General features: G+C 39.1%; 1 protein-coding gene across 1 annotated transcript in view; it reads left to right on the forward strand.

Annotated features, from left to right (window-relative positions):
- The first annotated feature begins 398 nt into the window (after positions 1 to 398).
- Positions 399 to 26,422, forward strand: part of ZC2HC1A (zinc finger C2HC-type containing 1A) — a 35,240-nt gene continuing 9,216 nt past the window's right edge. The window contains exons 1-7 of the mRNA XM_030971155.1: positions 399 to 513; positions 12,744 to 12,817; positions 13,547 to 13,663; positions 13,839 to 13,974; positions 16,959 to 17,107; positions 17,893 to 17,992; positions 18,684 to 18,792. Coding sequence (XP_030827015.1) covers positions 498 to 513; positions 12,744 to 12,817; positions 13,547 to 13,663; positions 13,839 to 13,974; positions 16,959 to 17,107; positions 17,893 to 17,992; positions 18,684 to 18,792 — 701 coding nt within the window. The 5' untranslated portion in view covers positions 399 to 497. The remainder of the gene's footprint in view (positions 514 to 12,743; positions 12,818 to 13,546; positions 13,664 to 13,838; positions 13,975 to 16,958; positions 17,108 to 17,892; positions 17,993 to 18,683; positions 18,793 to 26,422) is intronic.

The following is a 26,422-nucleotide window of genomic DNA, read 5'->3' on the forward strand; positions in this document are numbered from 1 at the left end:
CCCTAACGGATTCTGTGATCCTGTATTTCATGGAAGGAGATCCCTGATCACAGCATAACCTCAACAGGAGGCTTCAGGACCCGTCAGATCGCACCTGAGTCAGAACACGCCAGGTTTTTGCAGGGAGATGCCCGGACCCGGTGCCCTGCTCCCTTGGGAACCCAACCACGGGCGCAGCCTAAGGGCGGGTGACATCTCCCGGGCCCGGCGAGGCGGAGCGGGGTTGGCGACCCCCGTACCGGGCGGGGGGCGGCGGGGACGCCGAGCGGAGCGAGGTTTGCGATCCCCACACCGGGGCAGCAGGCAGCGGGCGGGGCCGCCGGGGCGGTGCCGGGGCAGAGGCAGAGGCCGCCCGCCCGCCGGGGCCGTGGCCGCCGCCCGCCCGCCTGCCCGGCCAATGGGAGCGGCGGTTGTTGGCGGGCCGGGCGGTGGCGGCGTTGCCACAGCAGCGGCGGTCGGAAACCGAGCCCAGCCCCAGCCGGCGGTGGGGGCGCGCCATGGAGGGGCTGGAAGGTGAGCGGCAGCGGCGGGGCCGGGGCAGCCGGTGGGCGCCCGGGGCCGGGCGGGTCCTTTGTGCTGCGGCCGGGGCGTGCTCGGGCGGTGGCGGCGGTGGGAGCGGGGCCCGGGCGCCGCCTTGCCCGTTCGCGGAGCCCCCGCGGCCGGCAGTGCTAGGGGCGGCGGGGCTGAGGCGGGCGAGCGCCGCGGGAGGGGGCAGCGGGCAGGGGCGGGAGGCGGCGGGGCCGGGCGGCGGCAGGAGCGGGCTCCCCGCGCTTTGTCTCCCCTCCGCTCCGCTCCGCAGCGGCCCCGCCGGCCCCTCCCTGCGGCGGCCGCGCTCCGAGCCCGCTCGCCGGGGCCCTGCGGGCTGGGCTGGGTGCGGCGCAGCGTGCGGGCATCTCTGCCAGGAGCCCGTGGTTTGTTTTTTTTCCTTGCTAACAGATGGCTAAGGTGGGTGTTGAGATCCGCTTATCGTGCTAGGGAAATGTTCGGTGCGGTGAAGAAAACTAGGTATGAATTTGCTGACAGAGTATTTTCAACTTTATCCTGTGTCGGTTCAATTCATAGAAACGTTCTTGCTCTCCAAAATGATAACATAATTTTCACAGATCATGTTATCCATCACAACACGGATATCAGCTTGGAATTCATGAAGTTACAACTTGCAATCTGAGCATTTTTGTAGGCCTGTCGTTACTGCATTTTGCAAGCTGCTTTAACCATACTGCTTTAAAAAATACCTGTTCTGAATAACTATACAACACAGTCACTAAGTCTTCCATGCTCTACTTCTCTAGAGGTATCTGAGTGCTTAAATAGGAGTAAGCACAAGCTAGCTTTTGTTCTTCATCCCTTCTAGAACAGTGAGAACTGTTCTCCAAGATCCCTTGGAGAACTGAAGTAATTTTCACAGAATACCTGTGTTCTGTCTTTAGTAGATTTTACAGTAATCAGACCCTGTTCTTGAGCCTAGTGACTTCATCAAGACTCTAAATTTGGACATAACTTGGCGTTAAAATCCCAAGAGCTTTCTTGGATTCACTTGGCATTCTTTGCTGACTATTAATGCCTTTGAAATTTGAAACATGGTGTCCAGTGTTTATCAAATAATGCCTTATCAGGCATTCCAGCTCTCAGGACAATGGTATGTTACCTCTCTAGAAGGGAAGAGCTTGCCTTTCGTTTTGAGCAAGCTGTGCATTTGGCTGCATTTGAGACTGCACATCATCTGCAGCACATCTATCAATTGATTTGGCTGTGGGCTAATTTACCAAGACTAGCTATGCTTGCTGTGTTTTGTAAGCTCTAGCACATTAATTACAGGGGGTAGGAGAAAAGTATCTACAGATAACAGAAGAATCCTGAAAAAACTTGTGATTTTTTTCATAAAATTTGTCCAGTTCCTGACTTTATTGGAAATGGCTTATATCTTGTTTGTATTTCAGAAGGTACTGGGAGTGGAGAGAACTGCTAAATCATAGGTGAAATCTCATGTTTTACTGAACTTTTTCTTGAAAGTTCTTTCAAAAGCTAGAGCTTGTCAAAGCATTTTTTCCATCATGTGAAATTGTTCTTCTGAATGCTTGAGATTAGTTTCAGACTATCACAGGACATAAGTTATGTCTAAAACTCCAGTTATCCTTGCCTTGTGAACACTTATATCTCACACTGTTATCCACTGTCCTTGAATGCAGAAGTTTTTGAAACTGAAGAACAATTTTCTGCATTTTATGGGTCATTTTATGCAATGTTTTTATTTTTTTTAAACCACCACAAAATAAAATACTTCTCTTTCTGCTTCAAAACATTTGAAGCAAGTGGGTTTGCTTATATTTGCAGTTTTTCAGTTTAGGCTGTCTCTGTTCATGTATATTAGCTTAGGCTCAGATTAAGTTTTTGTAGAAAGGTTGCCCTAGGACAGATGAAATGTAAGCAAAGCCAATAACAACAGTAATAAATTATTTCATTGGATATTACACTTTTATTCAGTCGTTGCTTCATTGGCGACTCAGAAGAGCGTTGCTGGTTGTCATCTTGGATTAAATTTATATTTGGATGTGCAATTGCACAGTCATACCCATCTGACATAGAAGTATGGGCAGCTTCTGAAATCTGGCTCAGCCTGCTGCCTTGTTATATTAGTGCTTAGTAATGTCATTTCCCAGAGCTGGCTGGTGCAGTAGGTGCTTGGCAGCTGTGCTTGTGAGGGTCGTGGTCATGGGGAAGGGCAGGACTTTGTTGACAGCAATCTCTTGGTGTGTCTGTGATGGTGGCAGATCCCCTCAGGCTCATGATGCTTGTCCTGGACTTTTCAGCCTCAGAAAGGCGCTGGTGCTTTTCGCTTTGCTGAGGATCAGCATTATAGATGAGAGATCTGTTTTACTTCGGTTTATATAAGCATGCTATTAAAAAGAAAGAGCTCTACCCAGTTTATAATGATCTTTCCAAAAAGTGGAGAGATGAATGTGTAATGGTTGGCATGTGGGCCTGCATTAATGACATTTAAAAAGCTAAATAATATTTTCAGTGTCACCGTTGCATTTTCTCACTCTGTGCAAGTTTAAATGTTCTGTGAAATGGCAAAGTATGTTTCTATGTCGCTTTAAAGTTCCTTCTAAAATTTACTTTTGTTGCTCCTTTAAGGCTGTTGCTCTATTAGGTTATTTTTTATCAGTATTGTTATATAACTAGATTGAGTCAAATTTGTACCTTTAAAAGTTTGTAAAAGTAATGAGTGCATACTTATCATTAGACATGACAAATCTGATATTAAGTCTAAAGTTGCTACCTCAACATTTGTTACTTCGCAGTTTGCATGCTGTTTGGTTTTTAATTTTCATTTAATTTACTGATGAAAATAGAGCCACAGACTGGCTCTGTCTGACAATGTAGTGATCTCTAAGGTGAGCTTAAAAATCCGTTCATCAGTAGTTCACCGTGTGGTGAATCTCAGGACCGTTTTTGATGGATTAACATGTTCTCGTTGCTTTCACTGCTGGATGTCAGGAAAAAAGCTGTCACACTGGCGTGTTTATTGCTCTCTGTTTTGCTTGAGTGAGATGGAACCAAGCACTGAATTCCTGACTTAGTCCAATGGTGGTGTTTGATCGGCTTCTCTCCAGTCTGTTGTTTTTGCTGGGAGGATGCCGACAACAGCTGCTTGAGCCAACTAAATTCTGCTTCCCACACTTTTTCACAGCCCATCCCAGCCTGAGGAATAAGGGGCAGAGGGGCAGCCGTGTCCGAGGGCAGAAGGAATAAGGGGCAGAGGGGCAGCCGTGTCCGAGGGCAGAAGGAATAAGGGGCAGAGGGGCCGCTGTGTCCGAGGGCAGAGGGGCTGCTGTGTCTGAGGGCAGAAGGAATAAGGGGCAGAGGGGCTGCTGTGTCTGAGGGCAGAAGGAATAAGGGGCAGAGGGGCAGCTGTGTCCGAGGGCAGAAGGAATAAGGGGCAGAGGGGCTGCTGTGTCCGAGGGCAGAAGGAATAAGGGGCAGAGGGGCAGCTGTGTCCGAGGGCAGAAGGAATAAGGGGCAGAGGGGCTGCTGTGTCTGAGGGCAGAAGGAATAAGGGGCAGAGGGGCTGCTGTGTCCGAGGGCAGAAGCCCAGCTCTCTGTGGTAGGTGATGGCAGTGCTTGCCCAGCCCCAGCTTGAGCAGCCAGGGAAGGCTGGTTGTGGTTGGAAGGGGCTGGCTGGCTGCTGGGTCAGGAAATAGCCTGCAGTGTCAAAGCCAGAGCTTTCCCTTGCTGATCTGCCTAGGGACTACACCCTGAGCAATCTGGGTGTGTTCTCAAAGTCTCTCTGTACAGCGTCTTCTCCTGAGAGCTGGGGTCTGTGCTGTGACAGCAGTTGTCCCTACACCCTTCCCTGATATGGGGAACGTCTGAGGATGCCTTGCTCCACCCCTAACAGCACAAGATAGAGATCTTTGGGGGTTTGTGTTAGTAATGTGACTCTTGACAGCAAGTGCTTATTCTTGCTTTGTCAGGATTTCTGAATGCCCAAGCTTATTTTTTTCCTTAATAGTGTAGAAAATTATTGGTTTTTAAAACAAAAGTAATATTAATGTGAGTGTTCTTTTCCTTTTAGAGTTGATCTCTGTCTTTCCTCACTGGATCCATGCAGCAGCTTCCTTACTTTGGTGGCCATTTTCTTTAGCTCCATTTGACTTCAGACTTCAGCTTTTATTTTTCGTAATAGGTGTATCTTTTGTCCAATAGAAGAAAGAATTTGTTTTGTTGTACACTGTTCTTAAATCAGCAGCTTGGAAACTATGAAAGATTGAAATGCAAAACTGATATTAATGTACACAATTTTTAATAAGTTTTTTTTAATAAGTTATTTGTCTCTGTTAGCCATTAAAACACAAACATAAATGTGTCTGTACTGAACTGATGCTTCACTGGGCATACTTGAACCTCAGTTAAGTGATCTGAATTTGACATTTAGCACTCTATAACTGGTCAATTTATTTACTCTTTTTAAAGCCATCATGGTTTTATTTTTTTAATTAATAGTTATTTTACTTAAGGAAAAATCCCAAAAGCTAGTTTAGGCTGATACGATATGGAGAAGTGCACTACCAGAATATGTTTCACCTTTAAAGGAGAGGAAGGAGACAGGAATGTGTGTAGACAAGAATTAGAATGTTTCAGATTAATTTCTTCAGTATCTTAGAAGTAATAGATTTTATGCCCTTTTCTATAGTTTTTTTAGATTTCTTGTATTTTTAACTTAAATTGCAGAAGCTAGATTGATCTACTAATTGACTTCAATTGGTTGAATATAGTGGAAAGATGAACACGTTTTACCTGCACACAACATGGTGTGGTTGTCATCAAAAGCAGGTGTTGCATCTCAGTGAAACCTGGTTTCAGGAGTATGGTAAGCACTTGACTGGAGCAGCTGAGGACTGGGCTTACTTTCTAAAGAAATCCTGAGGGAGGGGGAAAATAGGAATCAATATATTATAAATTAAGTTTATTATCAGATTTTTTTAACACATCATATTTTGCCAATTAAGATTCTGATAAGCAAGCAGAGTTAGGTAGGGATTGCTCTGTCCAATTACGCTTGTGTTGTAGAGTGCATGAGCCCAGATTTGCTTTGGGGATCACTATGGCAGAACAGTCTTGGTTTAAGGCTGGTGTGAGAAGGCAAGTGTTTGCCTGACTGCCCTCACATCAGCTCAGTGCCTGTAGCCTAATACAGAACAGTGTGTTTATGAAGCCAGAGCAGAACTGTGTAACATTTACATAGGTTTTGCAGGTCACATGCTTTCTAGTGCTTCTAGTTGATCTTAAAGCTTGTTAATAGAAAGCCAGATGATGTATCTGGAATTCAGATCTGTCAAATAGTGCTACTTCGCCTTTGGTTGAGTTGCATTTCCTTAGGCTTTGCAGGGGAAGGTTTCATAGATTTTTCTGGATGACCGTCACAACTGAGTGACTCTAGAATGCCTGCACATTAACCCTCAGTATGGGAACAAATGGGAGCAGTCAGAGGTCTGCTCTCTGTTGCAGGGCTAGGATCTGGTTGGGATCATGTGTAGGTGGTAGGACAGCTCACAGGACTGCAGTGCTGTGGTGGATGAGTACAGGCTCTTCAGGAAGAACCAGCTGGACAGCATGGGACGAAGTTGCCCTTTATGTGGGAGAGCAGTGAGAATGCAATGGAGCTTTGCTGTAGAACCACCTAGGGGAGTATGAATCAGGGTTGACAGGCAGACCAGTGTGGGAACAGCTGTTGTGGCTGTCTGCTAAAAGCCACTTGATCAGGAAAAATATGAAGTCTCCCTCATAATTGGAAGGATTAGTGTATTCACAGGCCTTGGTGCTCATGAGAGACTTTAACCTGTGAAGAAACTTTTAATCTGCCGGACGGACAAATCAGTAAAAGGTGCAAGTAGCTGGGAGGCTTCTGGTATGCATTGATGACAAACTCCTGACCCAGGTGATAAAGGAGATGGCAAGGGGAGGCAGTCGTGCAGTACTTCATATGTACAGATATGTGAGATGTAAAGGTGAGGGGCAGCCTTTCCTGCAGTGACTGTAGGTGGTTCAGTTTAGGATCCTGGGAGGAGGGAGCTGGGTAAATAGATCTCAGCCCCAGAGTTCAGAAATGTTGTCTGTGACTTTAGGGATCTGCTTGCAGGAGTCCCATGAGAAATGGCCATAGAGAGAGATGGTTATTTTTAAGGATGTGTGATGTGACTGGCACGTTTTCACATTAAAAGTTACACTTCATATGAGGAAGGAAGCAAAGAAGGACAGACAGTTATAGTAAAAGGTATAGTAAACTCACCATGATGTGAATTGTGTGTGCTGCTGTTAGAATCATTCTTGACTGCATGGAACTCATTTCTCAGTCACCAAAAAAACCTATACAGAATCCTCCTCCAGGCTGTCACTTTGAGGCAATGGGTCTCACCTTGATGTGTTATTTTCAAGAAATGCAAACGAAATTTGCCATCATCAGACTCATTCATGTTCAGTGCAATAACAGGGTTTTTGAAATATAATGCATTTTCATTGTCAGACTGAAAAGCTGGTACAAAAATGTGCAGAGGTACTATGAAAGTCTTTTCAGCTTGAGGGAATGGATGCTACAGTGCTAAGGTGTTATCTTTTGGAAACAGAAGTGACAGGTTTATACAAGATTGTCAATGCAGGAGTACAGGAGAATTCATGAGGCTTTCCTATAAAATTGGGAGTAGATAGATAAAAGTAGATTGATTTGCTATTTGTTAGACAATTGTCAAAACTTAGCTGCTTAAAAATTTCAAAGTATATGGGTGGTTGAATACTAAGAAGCAGGACTTACTATGATTTCCTCTTCCTCTGTCTCTTTCCTGCAAACTGCAGAATAGCACAGGTGAGAAGGGATGTGCTTGGTGGGGTAAAACATGCACAATATCATTTATCAAGCAGACTTGACCAAAGTATAGTAAGTACTGCCTGTTGTTAGGAATTACAGTCAGTGCATTCGCTTTACTTGCATTTTCATTTCAAAATTCGTTTTGGCAAAATAATGCAAATTTCCAAAACTTTGATCGTAATTGGAATACTTTTTTCCTACTTTGGTACATTCATATTTCCATTATGTTATTTAATTCTCTTCAAAACTGCTTTTTAAAAATTAATGCTATAATTTTAAAAAATTAATGCTCTAATTTAAAGGAATGTTCAAGGGTCTGTGCAGCCTGATCTAGTTGAAGGTGTTCCTTCCCACAGGAGGGAGGTTGGAACTAGATGATCTTCAAGGTCCCCTTCCAACCCAAACCAGTCTATGATTCTGTGAAGTGTTCCTTACCTGTGTTACTGCATTGGTTTAATTTTTAGGTGGCTCTTGCTTGTAGTATTTGCCATTGGTTAGGCTATGGTTACTTAGTGTGTTGATTAAAAAATATAACCCAGTTGTTATTGATTATTGGACATATGTTAGAGACTAGGCAGTCCTCAGAGAACCAGACGCTGTGGCTTGATGATACAGATTCTAACTAATGTGGGGAATGAACAGCATTTTTTTATTGTACTATAAATAGGTGGAAGTCTTCAGTGACAAATACCTTGCTTTTGGAGATGAGAATAGAGTTATGCTAAAAGCAATAAATACAGTTTAGTAGAATAATTTGGCAAGTGCTCTTCAAGTGATGACTTTCAACACTTGCAGATTACTTGCTGGTTTCAAATAGTCCCAAGGCAGGGATTTGTACCAGACTGTTTCTGCATGTTTGAATTCAGAGAGGCTTGATGATTCTGATTATCACTGTTGTCTGGCCTAAATAGTTTAGTACTGTCGCTGCTGGGGGTAAATAAAAGGTTTTGAAAGGTACTCAGATTTTACAACCTGATGAAATACTGTTACAAAGTGCAGTCTTGTTTTCTGCAATTTGTATCTAAGTTCACCCACATTCTTGGGTATATAGAGCTCTCCAGATGAGAAAAGGGTAACAAAATTTCAGTTATTCAGCGATACTGGAGGCTTCTACTCAATGTAGTGTGAAGTCTATTTACACAACTCCTTTTTCTGTAAACATGACATCAAGAACAAGCCACTGTGACAGCTATGGCTGTGACTGTGTCAGATCAAACTGATATGTATTGATGGGTCCCCACGTTGTACTGAGAAAGATAAATAGAACTGGCAGCTTGCCCTTTCTGCTGTAAATCAATTGTGCTATTTGAATATGAGAGAAGAGAAAGAATGAAGTTGTTCTCTTGAAATCTTGGTTTCAAGGAAGTCTGAGCTTATCTATAATTCTGAAAGCGCCGTGATACTGTATAGCTGTATTGTCAGACTTAGTGGTCCACCCAGACTTTACAGCTGAACTCCTAACTTCAAGATGAGAAAGTATAGGCAACTAGACAGTAGCCATACTCAGAAGGGATGTGTGCAGTAACTTGTGTAGGTACAAACCCAGTGATTTGGAAGTAGAGCTGGAGGAGGAGGAGCCCTGACAGGGGCAATTAACAAAGATGAACGATAAGATTTATTGTGGTCCTGCTAATAAGCTTCCAGTCTGGTTAAGTTGGATACCCAGCATCATAGTAGGTTGTTCACTGTGTTTTTGTCTGAGACCTGGTCTCAGGAAGGCAGTAGAATAGGATGTAAAGATCAGCAACTTCTGAGCTTATCTTCTGAGCTTATCTCAGTATTCTGTGGTATTCACATAACAATTTTGATAATGTTATCTTTTCTCTAGATGTGTTTTGATTAGTAAACAGTAATAAATATTTCAGTCTTTCTCCAAGTTAACTATATTCATTCATGTTTAATACAAGCATCTAAACTGCTGGTGATTAGTGGTATTAAAGCTGATAAAAAGGAAAAGAAGTGTAGCTGCTGTATGACTAAAATGATTTTAAAAAGCCTGCATTGTTGCCAAATTTACAGACTGAAGAAAAATGCCATGACACTATCTTACTACCAATTTCTATTCTCAGACCAATTTCTCAAGCATATCTTCCTTCTGATTCTTGATTTGAGTGTTCCTTTTTTTTTTTTCCCTTAACCTCCTCTCTGCAGGGCATCCCAGATAAAAACCATTTCAGTTAACTTTTTCAGGAAAAAAATTGTAGTAGATATCACACATAAATGTCTTTAAAAAAAGATAAAGCCAAAATTAACTCAATTGCAACTTTCACAATTTTATTCACATGCCTTAATTTTAAGTTGTCAAATTTCATGTGGATAACATTGCTAACCTGTCACAGACATTTCTTTTATGAAAAATCCTCTCTTAGGATTTTTCCTGCTGAAGCTGAGAGTTTCAGCAACAAGACATAAACAATAGATTGTCTGCTGCTGTGGAATGCAACAGGTGGATCTGTGATTGGTCTGGTGTGGATGTTTTGGTTCAGTGACCAGTCACAGCAGAGCTCGCTCTCACAGTTTGTCAAGGCCAGCTCATTTGTTATCATTCTTTACTTTTCTTACTTAGCTTAGCAGCTTCTGGAAACTCTCTTTTTCTTTTTTAGTACAGTATAGTATATGTATATATCATAAAATAATAAATCAAGCCTTCTGTAATGGAGTCAAGGATCTCGTCTCTTCCATCACCCCAAAAACCCTTGTGGCAACCACCACACTAACCCTTCTGTAAGGAAAGACTCATGGACTCCTGGATTTGTGGTTTTGATTTGTTTGGTTTTTGGGTGTTTTTGCTTTGAAAGCGAGGAAAATCACAGAGGAATTAAGCTGAAGGGGTGAGTGTGCCCCTTCATAAAGCACACTTGGCTTCCCATTTTCAACAAAACTTCAGGAACTTTCATTTTTTAAAAATAACTTCCTTATGTGCTTTGGGTCAGTGATTTGTGTTACATGGGAGGTGTTGGCAGTAGAAATAGCTCTAGGCAGATGTGATTACCTGCCAGCACCAGGGGAAGGTGGGAATGCTGTGAGGAAATCCAGCTCTGTAAATGTAGCTGCACTAAGTGGTAATTGGCGTTCCTTGTGCTTTGGTATGTCGCATGTAAATACTGCTCATTCAGGTCAGCAGGTCTCAAGTCTGCCTCTTTTCATGTGGAATTTAAACACCAGCTCAAATTCTAGAACACAGAAGAAAACTGTGCCATGTGTAGCTTCTTTTACTAAGGCAGATATTTGAAAGAATTCTCTTCTCAGCCAAATTCTTAATCGCATACTCTACACCTTGTGTCAAGACCACTAATTCTGATTTATTTCAGCTAATTTATTGGAGACACAAACAGTGTCACTGCATATTTTTGGAAAATGTCTCTCCCACTTGTTTCTGCAAAGCTGAGGGTTGTATCAGAATGATGTCATAAAAAGAAGTTGAACTCTTTAGCAGAAGTGAGTTTGCAGTGATGTAGGTTATTTTTAAGAGTGCTAGGGACTCTGAAGAATGAAGTAATAAAATAAACAAATCCGTGCATATTTTGTATTTTTGAGTGGGCTAATCGAGAAAAGGTTAAAATCATTGCTGCTTACCCTTCATTCAGATCAGTGGTGAGGGCAGGTTCCCAGCCATCTAAGCTTTTTACCAGTGTTCATGAGCTCAGGCTTGTGGATTTAAGAAAACAGATCTATGGAAAAAATTTCAGACACGATTTCTTAAAAAAGAGTTTGAAAAAATACAGTTAAAAAACAAGTTCATAGTAAATCCTTATTGCATTCAAGCACACTTAAAATGCAAGAATAGAAAAAAACCAAGATTCATCTGCATGTTTTGCATTTTTCCTACTTCTTGTACTTGTGTAGTTACATCTAAATGCAGAGATATTTAGATGGTACGAAAGGAAACTTGATTATGGCTTCCATTTGTAAAACTTGGTTACTGTAAAACTTGGTTACAGTGCAGTCCTGCTGTGCTGTGGTAAGGAGAGATGTATTCATATCTACATGGAAAAGGTATATAAATTAATTAAAGGTATGAACTAAATGTTTTAAACTGCACTTTTCATGTGATTTATGATTCTTAAAATGCATTGTGCTCCGTAGTATGTTCATACAACTATTACATTGCATACAGTTAGTTACTGGGGATGAATTTGCTTTAAGTAATTGAAATAATCAGAAATAAACAATAATTGCTTATTGGTAATACAGATTTCACTCAGTTTTAATCTTTGTATTTGGGCAAAAAAGGTTTTCAGTGAGGAGAACCATGGCTACCTGAATCAGTTTGTTTGCTATGAAATATTTAATTAAATTATTTTTTTAGGACTGGTAATACACTTAGTTAGCAAGTGTGCATGCTTAGATGGAAAACAGTTTTCCACTGGGAAGCTGGGAACAAAAGCTGATCAAATCATTGAACATTGCTATGTTGATAACTTTGTTAGTTTAAGATGCTGTTTCACCTAAAATACAAGTCAATTTGAAGTGGTTTTATTTTAATGTGGTGTAAATAGAGGCAATTGTATTGTCTGCAATAGTCAAATTGAGTACAGAGAAAGCTACTAGTACATCTCAAACATAATCCAAATTTGCTGCTTCTTTCTTGATGTATACATGATATAAAAACATCCCTGTATTCCTCTGGTATACTACTAAGTATAATAGATGACTTTTATTGGGAAACCCTGCAATTTTTCCTCTCTGCCATGACTCTGTTGCATAATCCATGCTCTGTAAATATATTTGCTTGCATAGGCCTTGATACTTAGACTTGTTGGTCTTTTGTCTGGTTCTATGGATCTGCTGTATGTCAAATGCGCTGTTTACATTTTTGTTACCAGTGCTTGAATAGCAACATCAGAAATACTGTAAACCATCAGTAATAATCTGAATAAAATATATAGTAAAAATAGCATCAAGACTGTTTTCTTTACAAGAGAAAGTGGAATAGTTTATCTTAGTAGAGCAAAATAAATAATGGAATGTGTCCTTTCTATATGTGATAATAAATTTGATCTTTTCCAAAGACACAGAAATACCCACTAACCAGCTTTATTCTTGGTGTGTATTTGAGCTGTCATTGGGACCTACAAGGGATTTTTTTAGTTGCATATTGATATGCATCCTTTTAAGGGAGTGGAGTTTTGTATTATAAATAAACAGAATTGCTGGTTACGTGTTGCTTGGCCTGACAGCTTCCAAAAGTGCCTAAGGACGTTGGTATATTTTTTGCCTTTCTCATCTGCGTAGCCTCTGCATGAGTCAAGGATGTATACTTTTACAGTAACAAATGTTATTATGGCTAAGTGTATATGAGGTTAGCATTTTTTGAAATAATGTTTAGTCATTAATCAAATTTTCTTAAAGAAGTATGTTTTGTGGTTTTTTTAAGGTGAAGTTCCAGTGCAAACTGGAGATCTGTTGCCATGTAAGATTTGTGGAAGAACTTTCTTTCCAGCAGCGCTGGTAAGTGGTGTGAGCCCTGTTGTCTTTTAGATTTGATAAGCTGATATGAAAGTTAAGCAGGACTTAATATAGCTAAATAAAATAGATCTAGGTGCTTTGTTTTGGTAGGGGTTTTGTGTTTTTTCCCCTCCCAAGTAAGGACTGATTCCAGTTGGCTCAGGTTTGGAGCTCCTTAGAAGGGGTTTAATTTTCTTTTAAGATCCCATCATTTTCTGAAATACAAGCCTCTAAAAGCATCTTTTTTAGGGTTACAGAATCAATCCTTGTCTTCTGCAGTTTTAAGTCTCTGCTAGTAAATACAGTGTTTTGTTTGCCATATCCAAAACTGTAATCTCCATTGTTAATAGAAATCAGTCTGTCCTTAAATGTGAATATGAACTTCAAACACCTGTGATTTGTTTTGCCACTCAAATGGCCAGCAAAAGCTGCCTACCTATAATCAGTTTTTATGTGCAAGGAGCAAATGTAGATGCCTTCAACTTTTCTTCATTATCACATGTATTTTTGTGACTCTCTATATACATGTGTGAATTCCTGTAGTTCTGTTTTAAGGGTAGTGGCTGGCATAAGTGTTTGAGGGAAAACAGTCTGAGCTTATTCATCAAGAGTTGAGGGTTTTTTGCAATTTTTTTTATCAAGAAAGAGGGAAGTAATGTGTTAATAAGTTCAATAAGTTCTGTTTTCAAAACTAAGTTCTGTATTCTCCTTTTATTTTGCTTCTGCTTACAGAAAAAGCATGGACCCATTTGCCAAAAAACTTCTGCCAAGAAAAGAAAGACATTCGATTCCAGCCGACAGAGAGCAGAAGGAACTGACATTCCCACAGTAAAACCTCTTAAGCCACGGGTATGTTATAATTTACTCTGAATATGAGCATTTTAGGCATACTATATATACATTTTAATAGATCAACTAAGATTTGGAAGAAATCTTAACTATGATGTTATGTGCTAAAATAAGGTGCATACTTAGCTTCAAGTAAAAACTTCAAATATAGAAAGCTTTCTTTTTTGCCTCTTAGCCAGAACCACCCAAAAAACCCTCTAACTGGAGACGAAAGCATGAGGAATTTATAGCAACTATACGAGCAGCCAAAGGACTTAATCTCAAAGACGGTGGAAAACTCCCTCCACCACCTCCACCATCATATGACCCTGGTATGTAAAACAGTCAAGTTCCTTAGAGATTTTTCTTTAAGTTTAGACGAAGAAGTTTGAATTGAAAAGAAATTTGTTGGAATGCAACATTCACAGGTTCTTGAAGATGACTTACTATCCCTGTGCAGATGCTGGATTGTGACTTTGGGTCTGGCTGTGTAATCTACATGCTGTGTAGATTTCAAAGCCTGTGACTTTGTTTTTAATGTGTGGGAAGATAGCTGGGGCAAATTTGCAGGTTGCTACTGTCTTGTAAACCACAGGCTGGACAAAGTGTTTAATACCGTGTTTGTGCTCACAGCAGTAGCAGATTGCCTTTTTGATTAGCTGACACACACAACATATTTACATTGTGGGAATGCACTTTTGTGTTCTTCAAATGTAATCTCTACCATTTCTTGCTGAATTCACTTTTGGTTTAGTTTATGCCTTAATGCCTCGTGTTTTTGGTATGTGAGATGTGTGGAGTTCATGTTAGCAAGGGCAGGATGGTCCTTGGGTATCTTTGAACTGAGACTGGGTAAAGTGTTCAAGCAGTTTGATGTGAATGAGAAGGAAATATACCTTTCATTTAACTTCTGAATAATATATTTCTTCCTCTTGTCCTAAGAGCTAAACCATTTGATTAGCAGAATGGCTATTTCCAGAAGGATTGGGAAAAAACATATGTTTGCTTCTGCCTGTCTCTGTGGTCAAGTGAGGATGTGAAGTGTTCCCTACCCTGTTTCTTTGCTGAAGATGTGTTAGTCCAGCATCAGGATTGTAATGATGCATTCATTCTAAGAGGCTGTATTACTCAGCATTTTGTACTCACAATCCTGAAAAGCCATATAGCTAATTTTACAAAGGCCATCTTAAAGCCAATAGCAAATGCTGTGGATAAGAATCACAAGGCTTGATCATGGAAAGAATCACTAATAATCTATGTAGCATATCTACAATCTGTCTAGTTTTAGCTGTTAGTCTCCTTGCTTCAATCCTACTGCAGTGGGTTAGACTTAGGAAGAGGAAACCTGGAATGAAGAGACCATTCACAAAATGATCAGTGCTTATCCTTCTTACAAATAGAGTAGGAGCTGCTACTGATGCTCCTTTTCTACTCATCATGTAGGAGTGGGAATATTGTGAACATACCATGTGTATCCCTCCTCTCCTACTCAGCTCTGTCTTGGGCATGCTTGTCTCTAACAAGCAGCAAGGCTTTTTCATTTAAATGGAAAGAGTCTCATATTCATACTTTCGACTTAACTGCTCTGAGCTGGCAAGTATTGCTGCTTCTTTCATCTCCTCTTCCACTTTTTCTGAGGAAGTGCAGAATGGCCTCAGATTAAGGACCTTAAGTCACCCTGAGCTTGACTGTGTATGTGTACTGCTCAAATTAATTACAAATTAATTTTGATTAATTTTTGTTTTATAAAGCTTACATTGAATCCTAGAGGCTCTTATGGACAGTATGAGCAGTACTTTCAGAGAGCCAAGTGTCTGACTGGCACTATATGTTTTACAAAAGGATGAAGATACAATTCTTGATTCCTGAAAGTATACATTCATCCTCTCTAGTCTGATACATTTGTGGGCTTTGAAAGTTTTCTGCAGAAATTGAGCTCTGCACTAGCCAGAAATGGCATATTATCTAGGGGCTTTCACAGCTGCTTAATTTTTTTTTCTTTTTCTTTTAGTTTCTTTTGAATAATTTTTGTTTGACTACATAGCTATTACAGTTCTGTTTCTGATTTTTTGTCTCTTAAGGTGTAGTTGATGTTCAAGTGTTCTGGCAGTAGTAGAGTATATGTAAAATAAATAAATAAAAAATCATTGTTGTTACCCCATGAGATTCCCATACTTCTCTGTGTTCTTCCTCTGTACTTAGCTCACACTTCTAGGGTCACAGTTTGTGGTTTGATGGCCATTACGTCATTTAACTTACTCAAAACTGTTTATAAATATTTAAAGGAACAAGTATTTAAGCCAGATCTACTGCATTTGGACTAGTAACATGTAATCCAAAACCTATTTTAGATTTTATTATACCTAATTGTAATTTTGGAGACAATGACTGTTGAATTTAATCTCATTTTCTTCAATTACGTTTCTAAAATGACCTAGAAATACACTAATTTAACCTGCTTTACCGGTGTCAAGCTTTTTTGATGCTTGCATGGTTTTGAATGGTCTAATCTGGGGCATGCAGCATTAATATATCTGGGCATTGAAATACACAGTTGTTTGAAACTGTAGCCTAAACATATCATTTTCCAAGGGCACTATATTTTAAGGTGTGTATTTCCAGCATACTGATGATGTATCTTTTAATATTTTAGGCATTTCTGTAGCCCTTTCTGTTTTTTCCCCAATGAGAGTAATATTTCCTGTATGTAATACTGATTGCAATGTGACTAAATTAATCTTGCAGAGGTAACGTGGCCACCAGTTACTTTCTTTTGCATATCTCTAGAGATAGCTCCTTATTTTGGCTGATTTTCTTCTGATTCTTTTTATTTGTTAAATTTCTGATTTTTTTTATAATGACCACTTCCAGTATTGCAGTTAGTATTTCTCAATTCTTTCAAATTTGTCAGAGGAAACAGATTTGTTGTCTTTTTCTGCTTGTGTGGGAAAGGTTTTAGTGTATTCCCTTATCTTGAACAAACTGAACTGTTTGTGATTTTTTTTGATTGTTTGTTTGTTTAGCTTCTTCTCTACTTCCTTCCAGCTGCTCTCTGTGCCATGTCCCTTTACCTCTTTGGCTACCTTCTCTGCAGAATAGCATCACTTAAAGTGTTTCTGATTTTGCTTAGGTTATTTCTAATCCTCAGCTACTCTTATCCATCAAATGAGAATATCCTTTTACCTAGCAATCTGTATTTCATTTTCAGATTCAAAAAGCCATCATTTCCCCTGCAAGGGAGGCTGGTCTTTAAAAGACTTTAAAACACTACCATGTTTAAAACAGATCATTAATGTTATATTTCTATGTTTTTAAGATTACATTCAGTGTCCATACTGTCAGAGGAGATTTAATGAAAATGCAGCTGACAGGCACATCAATTTCTGTAAGGAGCAAGCTGCACGTATTACTAATAAGGGAAAATTGGCAGCTGATACCAAAGGGAAGCTTCCTACTCGAACTCAGGTGAGCTATAACACTTTTCTTAACTTGTAACTTGCATTCAATATCAAATTAAGCTGGTTAAATAGTGTGTTACTTTTAAAAAGAATGAACTGTTTAATTCTGTAATTTTATTATTTGCACTCACTGAAATTAGACACGAAGCATAGATGAGGCTTTTGCTTTCTTAAACTGCAGGGATCCATAAGTCAGATGGCAGCAGCTGCAAAATAAAACCAGTGATAAATGTAATTGAGAAATGTGTAAATGACAAGTAAAGATAGCAGGAGGAAATAGAGATGCAGTTTTTGTAAAAGAAGTTGAATTTCTGTTGTGCTAGTTTCTAAATTCAGTTGAAGACTTGCTTAAGGGGCAAACAAAGGTACCTGACTACAGGACAACTGACAGCAGTATTGTGGCTAATTAGAGGCTTTAGAAGGATTCAGGTGTATTACACAGTATTTTGAATTAGTGCAGGGACTAGTCCAGACCACAGGTGAAAGTAAGATTTGGATTTGAAACACAAAAATAATTCTACCTTTGAGTATTCGCTTTTAAATTAATTGGTAATGAGATGATTCTTTTAATCTTAACAAAGCCACTAAGTTAGGGAATGTTTCCTGCTAGTATCATCTGTAAGCATTAGAAAACTGACTATCAGAAACCATTTGCATGTTCCCATACCAGAAACAGGTTACCTGGTAGGAAATCATCCTCTGTTCTCCCTCAGTACCTGAAAGAACTACCTGTTGTGTTATATAGATAGCTTGATTTAATTGCTTAAATTTCTAGGTTGTATTTTGTTACAGTACAAACCTGCTCCAGTTAAGAAGATGCCTTCTGTAGGATCCACACCATCACCATCGTCACGCTTACCACAGCCAAGTGGTGTTAGCAAAACCGTTGTAGGTATGAAATGGATGTTATGAATTGTTCCATGTCTTTTCTAAATAATAATTCTCAAACTATGCAGTAAAAATTGATCATTTATTTGATATAGTGGTCTGTAAAATCTCATTTAGAATAAATTTGGAAGGGGCATTGATTGCCATCTATCTAAAAAGACTCTTGAGCACTTAGGATTCTGGTTTATATACCGTGTCTTTTTTTTTTTTCTGAATTGGATATGAAAAATCATTTGGGGTAGTAATGCATGATTGTATCGAAAACTGATCTCCCTCATGCTTAATTCTGGAACTAATTTGTCTGCTGAATGTGATCATAAATTGGTGAAAATACATAGTCAAGGCATGTATATTAGAATGATGCAAACAGCAGTCTAATTTGGGTTTCAGATATCATTGGATATCAAACACGTTCTATTTGTACATACTTTGACTTTTCTTCCCCCTTTTTTTCTGAGCAAGTAATTGAGATACAGTATGTTTCCTTAGAATAAAATACTATATCTCAATTACATATTTTCTGTACATTTCTTGAAACTTTTTTTTTGTATTATCTTGATACTGACTCATATCTCTGTATTTCTAAAACTCTTGTTTTGAATTTTGCAATTAATTTTTTTAAATAAATTGTATAATTTCAACAGCAAAATCTTACATTTTCTTTATATTTTTATGCTTGCTGACACAACTGCAAGGTGTCTCTTCAAGTAAAGCACTGTCTTCATCTGGATCCAGTGGGAGCAAAATTCAGACGTTATCACCAGCTCATAAAAACTCACCGGGAACGGTGAACCCACAGGCAGGGTGAGTTCCATCTAATGTTGGCATTTGTGCTTTATTTCATATTTATGCTGTTCTAGTTCTAGAAGTCTCTGTGGTTTGTTTCACTTACTTTTTATTTTTTTTCCTATAAGCTTCAGAAGTACAGTGTTTTGTATTAATCCTTTATCTGTAAATATAGCTAATGTTTAAGGAACATTGGAGAAGGCAAAGGTTTTATCAAGTTGATATAACAACAAAGGACATCAAGAGATAAAAATAAAATATACTAAAAATGACAGAATAGGCAGAGGTGGTTGGAGTAATGAATTTTTTCTTGGTGAAAGTGAGGGGTCTTAAAAAAGCAGAAAACATTAGGCATAATTTCCTACACTGCATGGAAATATAAGAGGTTTCTGCCATAGACTACAAGGCAATTGTGACAGGATCTTCTCTCTTAGCACAAAAGGATGGAGACTTTCTCTTTTCCCTTTCCTGAGAGGCAGCAAATGAATGAGCACAAATAAGACAAAACCAGTGCACTTACAGCAGCAAGGAGTGCTACATGAAGATTATTGGTGTTCAGTGTAAGTGCTGGTGTGATCAAGGCTGTGACTCATGCTTTGCTGGAGGGGTAGACATTTCACAGCATGTCATAGAGAAATCTCTGGAGGGGATTGAAGAAAAGTAGTGCAATTCTGCAGAAGTTTGAAGAGCACTAAGGAGCACTGAGAACACAAAACATAAAAGGAAGTGATTGCAGTTGTAACATTGGTGATTGAAAAAGATTTATTTCTATAAAAATGAGTATCCAATTGATGAAGACAGTATAATGCAAAGAAAACCAATGTCTTAAGCTCATGAGGAATTAAAAGGACATTTTGAAAACTCTTGGGGTTGGACAACAGTTACACAAAACTAGAGATTTTTAATTGATCACTCTTAAATTTTACAGGTTATGCATGAATATGAATTACAGCTCTGTCATGCTTCCCTCCTAATGTCCTGTCGGATCAGGATTCAATTCTGTCCCCCCCTGCTCTGTCTACTCATGATAACTCTTTCAGACACAGGTCACATGTAGAGTCCATGAGGTTGACAGATGTCTTTCTTTTTTTATTTCCCCCCTCTCCTGGTGTCTCACTAGTCTTTGGTCAGCTTCACAACCATTTTTAGGCATCTGTGCTGTGACTGTCAGAAAATCTCAGGCCCTTGCTCACTGATTTTCTTTATTTCTCCATTTTTTACAAGTTGAATTAGCACCTACTGATGAGTGGCAAGCAAGCAGGTCTGCAAATCACAGTAAAAAAAGTCAGCTGAACTAATTTGAATGCATGTTTCTGAATCCAGTAGTGTAACCCAGCTGTCTGGGAAAGGTTTTTTCCTGTTGAACATTCCTGATTGAAGTCTGTATTTGTCAGTGAGGATGCAGCAATTTTGGTCTTCACTTGTTAACAAGGAAGTTCTCTGTAATTTTACCAGTCAGTTGTTTTGCAATAAGCATATGAAATTCAGTAGAAAACAAACCCTCTTATGTTCCAGCTGTTCCTCAGAGATCAGAGGGGCTGAGTGCAGCTTGGCTTAATTTCTGATCATAACCAGTTAGGCACTATGGCTGGTTATGTTCAATAAGAACTTTTGCAATTCCAGATTCACATATAATGTAGCTTATTGAAGCAGCAGATCATTGACTCTTGTTAGATTGCTGGTGATAAATACAGTAGATCCACAAAATGTTGTATAACTGTTCCCAGCTATACTCTTGATGCAGCCAGAGGCACAAATCTTGCCAGAGAGTCATCCCTGCTTTGGGGAGGGGAGGGAGAAGCAAGGCCATTGTCTATGAAGTAAGGTCATGTTCTCATACTCTAAAAATGGAGGATTTCAAATACTAATTTTAGACTTTTTGGAAAAGTGGAGGTATGACTATAGTCAAATATAATTGCTTACCAGTTACTGTGATCCTAGTTGGTGGAGAAGCAGCTTTTTTCTCATTTTCATATTGCTGGGTGCATTTTTTCTATATATTAATTACCTTTGGATACCTTTGGCTGAATTGGTTGTAACAAAGGCAGCACAGATCCCTAATAATTCAGTATCATCCTCCACCCAGGTGAGGGAGTAGTGAAGACCACCTGACATTACTCCTGTCAGCATGTTACCACCTCACATCATCTTCCCAAAGGAGCAGGTTTGTTACAGAGGCTGGTTGTGCATGGCTAAGGTGGAGTGAGGCTGATACCAAGGTCTGGGTGCACTCCTTTGCTTCACTGAGATACCATTGGGCTGTGAGACCTCTGCCTCACCCCAGCATCATTCAGTTGTTAAGCCTTGCTCCAGCCCAGTGCAAGATAAACAAGTGGCTTAGCTCACATTTGTGCTCAGACAGCCTTATGAATTCTCCACAAACTTACAGCATCTCTGTTTCTTGACATTATAAATCTGGCAATTTTCCACAGTTGCTTACTGGACTTTGTTTTCAGTAGTCTTCCATCTTCTCCTCTGTTGCTTGGAGAAGAATCTGTGACACAATGAAGCCAAATAGCAGCTGGGGAGATGTTTGCCCGGGTTCTCCCTGTTTATGTATTCTGCTAAGTGCAAATAGATGGCTTCTGGCTGGCACAGCTCTCAGATAATGATCTCTGCTGAAAGACAGTAAGTGTTAGCTTGGCTTACAACCTCAATTGCCTACAGAATTTCCAGATTTTAAGAGTATGAGTGTGATGAGTGTGTTTCTGCCTGCAGTCCTTCGTATTGCTCTAAAAAACTTGTTGTCTTCTGTTTTCCAACTTGCCCTTACGGCATTTGCTGCTCATACTAACCAATCTTCCACAGATGGCTGTTGCATGTGCCTCCTTCCTAAGTGTTATATCTGTGACCTGGCATTTCTTTTTTTAGCTTCATTGTATTCACTTCTGGGGACAAATTTGTCAGAAGTTATATTGAAGCAAAGAGGTGTAGGAGCCAGTTACATCATGAAAAAATTAGATTTGTCAGATTGGTCACTGGTTACAATTTTGACCTTAATCATCTCAACTTCTGCCTTAGTATTGGGGCATGAGGGGGAAATACGTTGGGTTCTGTTGAAATACCTACAAAATTATACCAAAGCAGGGATAGAGATGCTAACAGTCAATGTCCTGCATGAGAGTGAAAATAATTAATACTGCAGTGACAGATTTTAAACATTAAAACATCTTATAATTTAGGGTATAGATAAATGCAACTAGAATTACGTTCTAGAATAGAACAACTTCTGAACATTACCCTTCAGTAGGATTAAATAAGATTTATTTCTTTTACTACATTTATGATTTAACCAGTAGAATGAAGCCTTAGTGTGAGATCTGGGATTCTGTTACACTGAAGTCAGACAGAGCTTATGCTGGAGAATAAGATGTTGTGCTCTTTTGAATTGTTAGTGAAACAATTTGCTGAGCAGTGTTGTGTGGAGTTATTTTTAATGGCAATCTTTTAAATGGAATGCTAGGAAATAACTTTTTTATTTTCTCCTTAACAAATATTAAAGAGCCTACACACGTTATTTTGACCAGGTTAAATTCCAGGTTTTCCTGTAAGAAACAAGTTCCTGCAGGTTGCAGTAAGGGAAGCTGTAACTTCAGTGGTTTTTTAGATATTACTTCAGTGTGCAACCTTCTATCTTTGCCCAGATTCTTGTAATTCTGGATTTTCCCAGAGACGTAATAGAAGAAGGGCTTAACAGTAGAATTACAATTCTATTGTGCAATATGAAGGATGAATTCTGTGTACCAAGTGTTGGGGACACCGCTGCCTTCTATTGGGCCGTGGTCGCTGCTCGTGCAGGGACGCGCGGAGCGACCGCAGGGGGCGCTGTGCTGAGCGCGTAGTGCCGCCCGCGCCCGGCAGGTGGCGCTGGCGCAGCGCGGGCCGGGCCGGGGGCGTTCGGTCCAGGGAGGGAGCTCGGAATTACCCATCCATGGCGTGTAAAGCTCGTGTGCAGCACCGCAGCAACAGCAGCAGCAGCAGCAGGCACTTTTACTGTGTACGGGCAGGAGTGGAACCCTCACTATGAATCCTCGCCTGTAAACCTCGTGTGCAGCATCACCGCAACAGCAAGCACTTTTACTCTGTATGGGCAGGAGTGGAACCCTAACTTATGACCTCAGTTATTGTAAGTTATTTTCACTGTGCAGTGTCCTTTTTAAAAAAAAAAATGAATTCTCCCATTCTGCTCCCCAAGTAAAGGACTGCTGAGAGAACACAGCACAGTATCATCAACACAAGCTGTGTTAGTAGTGCCAGTCAGGCTTACTTTGTACATGTAGATCAGGATGTGTCAGCTGAGTTCTGCTGTGAGTTTTCTTTTTCTGCCTGGAGAGAGTAAGGACACAGACAGTCCTTCCAGTATGAATCAGATGTTCAGGAATAAAAATTGGGTAGGTTCTTCCTAACCTGAGGGTAAGCAAACAGGTGAACCCCACACCCACATGTAAACTGTTTTGCCCATCAGAACCTGACATTGTTTGTGGCCAGACAGGGATCTTTTGTGTGTACAGATTGTCTGTACACATTTCATTTGTGAACAGTTATGTTTGTTTGTTTTCTTTTTTTAATGGGACTTGGAAATTATATTTTTTAATATGGCAAATGAACCCTTAGAACTTAATTTTTAATTTTTGTTTTATTTTGGGGATGAAACCTACATTTTAATGTTAATGTTTTCTTCCTGGGAATCATGTCTGCTAGTGACACATCCGCTACTTTCTTACAGCTGAAATACAATATGAACAGCACACCAAATCAATAACAGTAAATTTTAAATTCCACTTACGTGTTTGCCATAAAGCATTTGTAACCTTTAGAAACATTATCTTTTTAAAGTGGTTTGTTCCTTTTATGAAGACTGTAAATTACAGGGCTTTGTTCAATTAAATCAAGATATGTAAGTAGTTGTCTTCAAGATCTTTGCATTTCAAAAGATTCCTGTAGTCATGCTTTTTTTTTCATCAGAATGTGAAAGGGCTTTCAACTTGGGGTTTTTGGTTTTGTTAAGCTGTGAAAGAATACTGTAGTGCTTTGTTTTGACAGTATTATGATGACTTCTAGGATATTTCTTTGATGTCTTACTCAGTATATGCCTGGAGTTCACAGATTATGCTGATAATTTGTTAAAGTTCAAAAATAACTAAGAAAATCCTGTTAGGTTGGAGTATGTGTCTTGCAGTGTCAAAGACCTCAGTCTTGCTTCTCAGTTTCTTGGGAGTATGTAAAGAGTATGTATTGGGTCAAACAGGAGTCGATTAGTTTGAACTAGAACATCTGTTTGGGAGGCTATTTGTAGGTTTTACTTTATGATGATAAGATGATAAAAATGCAGAACTTAACTTGAAGATCTGATTTTTCTAATCTAAGTTGTGATTTCTGAAAAGCTGGAAGTTTTCCTTATGATGATGTGAGGAATTTTTTATTATTATTTTGTTGGTTGCCTTTTTTAAAAATGTTTTTAAAATTGATTTTTGATTTTTTTTTTTGGTTTGGAAATGTTATCCATAATACTAAAAAAAAGAAGTGTTAAAGTATTGATTGTGTGTATAGTACTATCTATTTTGAATGGGGTTTTTGCTGTTGAAACAAAGCTGGGTTTCTTTCAGGCTGTCCTCTATTCTGCCTTTACAAATTAAAAAAAAAGAAAAAGGAAAACAATTTTCATCTTGCTAATTCTAGAGTTGCATGTATATATCTGTTAAACATTTCTAATGTTTAAATTTATTATGACTTGTAATTATGAGCCCCCTTTTCTAGATGTGTTGTATGACATCATGGAGGCTGTTCTTTAAAGAAACGAAATGTGAATATATTGTGCAGAGTTTGAGAATAACTGGCATTAGTGTTTTGTTTGAAAAAGAATTTTTAAAAATTTATTGGAAACCTAATCCAATGTCTATGAAATCCATTCCTCATCAAAGCAAGAAGAAACCATTTTGCTTGCTGGATAATTAAAGTCTGATTTTTACCTTTTTTTTGTTTTAAGTTAATGGGATTTCTTTGGTAATACAAATATTGAATTTTGAGTATTTTTAATTTCTTTTTTTGCGTAACTTGAATAGCAATATAGCACTGTCCTTATGAGCACCCCTTTATATATTTTAATAGTAAGATGGACAAGTTAGGCCCACCACTGCGAGCTGGAAGAGATGTACAAAGGTTTTATGACACTGATACAAAAACAGACAGTACCATCAAAAGGCCAGATGAGTTGTTGCCTGTAAAGAAGTGAGTATTACAAATCAGTGTGGTTTATCTGATTTGCAAAAATGTTTCTCCTGAGGAGAAAAGTGTGTCCTTGACGAAAATCAGGTTCCCAGTATGTCTTCCATATAAATGCTGTGGGAGACGAGTAGATGATATCATTAGTATCAGAGGTAAACAGCTTCATAGGACAGGGTAGATGAAGGTTTCCCTCAGATTTGATTTCTTCTGTCAGTGCTTGATTACAGATTAAAAGTAACAAATTTGCGTCTTGATTACAGATTAAAAGTAATTTACCTTTCTAAACCCAAGATAAAACTGATTTGCATGGTGCAAAGCTGAAGTAAGCATTTATGTCTGATAACTATACCGGTTTTTGACAAAGTAAAATTGTAATTTTATTCTCTTAAGGTCAAATATTTCTCTAACTCCTACATCTGTAAGGTAGCTGTGATGGTCCAAAAATATGAGGAAGGCAGACTTTGTAATGAAAGGTAAAGTCTTTGGTTAAGTCCAACTTACCTCATATAAAATTTCTGAGTATTCAGAAGTCTTTATAAGATCTAAGTTTGGAAGGAAGGTTATTCCAATTATTCTAACCTTTTAAAAAGGAAATAGATACTAAATTGTATTTAAGCCTTTGTTGTATTTTGGAAGATGCCAAATACAAATAGGCTGTGTTTTAATATTCTGAAAGAGAAATAAGTAATGAATTATGTGGCACATACATGGAATATATTGCTTTACATAGTAGAAATGTGTCTGAATCTCTTAAAGCTGTAACCAAAGCTATAGTATCTTTGAGACAGGGTCTTTGGTTTTGAAGAATCAAAAGCAATAAAAGGAATGGGAGCTCTTCTTAGACAAACAGAATTTCTTTGTTTTTATTTGCTCCTTTGCATGTTTGGTTAGAGTTATAAATCCTGTGCACCATCAAAAATTAGCTCAGTTTTTCATTTTGTAATACATTATTAAGATGTTGAAAATTTACCTTTGTGGATCACTACAATTGCTTAAAACAGGCCCTATCCATAGAGCAGTGATTTGATTTTTCTTCTCAAGAAAAATTCTTTAAAAGTTATAGGCACTTCTTCTGCTCTTCATACAATCCTGTTGTTACTCAAGTATCTACTTAGTTCAAGAATTAAATCTGCCTTCCTGGCAGTAAGTTATTCAGTATATTGCATGCCAACAGCATTCAGCAAGTGTGAATAGTTCCTAAACTTTCTTAAATTGAGCATAGCAGTGTGGATGGTTGCAGTTTATGGCAAAGGTTTCTGGACTTTGGGACGCATGCCATTAGTCAGCAGAAAGTTATTTATGACTTTGCACAGAACTATGAGCTGTTATGGGTAACACTGGCAGCCGTCAAGGATATCTGAAAACACTCTGTCTAAGAGGCAAGATTTATGTATCAGTGTTTTATGATAGAATTCAACCAAAT

This window comes from Camarhynchus parvulus, chromosome 2 (genome assembly GCF_901933205.1).
Source record: "Camarhynchus parvulus chromosome 2, STF_HiC, whole genome shotgun sequence".
NCBI lineage: Eukaryota > Metazoa > Chordata > Aves > Passeriformes > Thraupidae > Camarhynchus > Camarhynchus parvulus.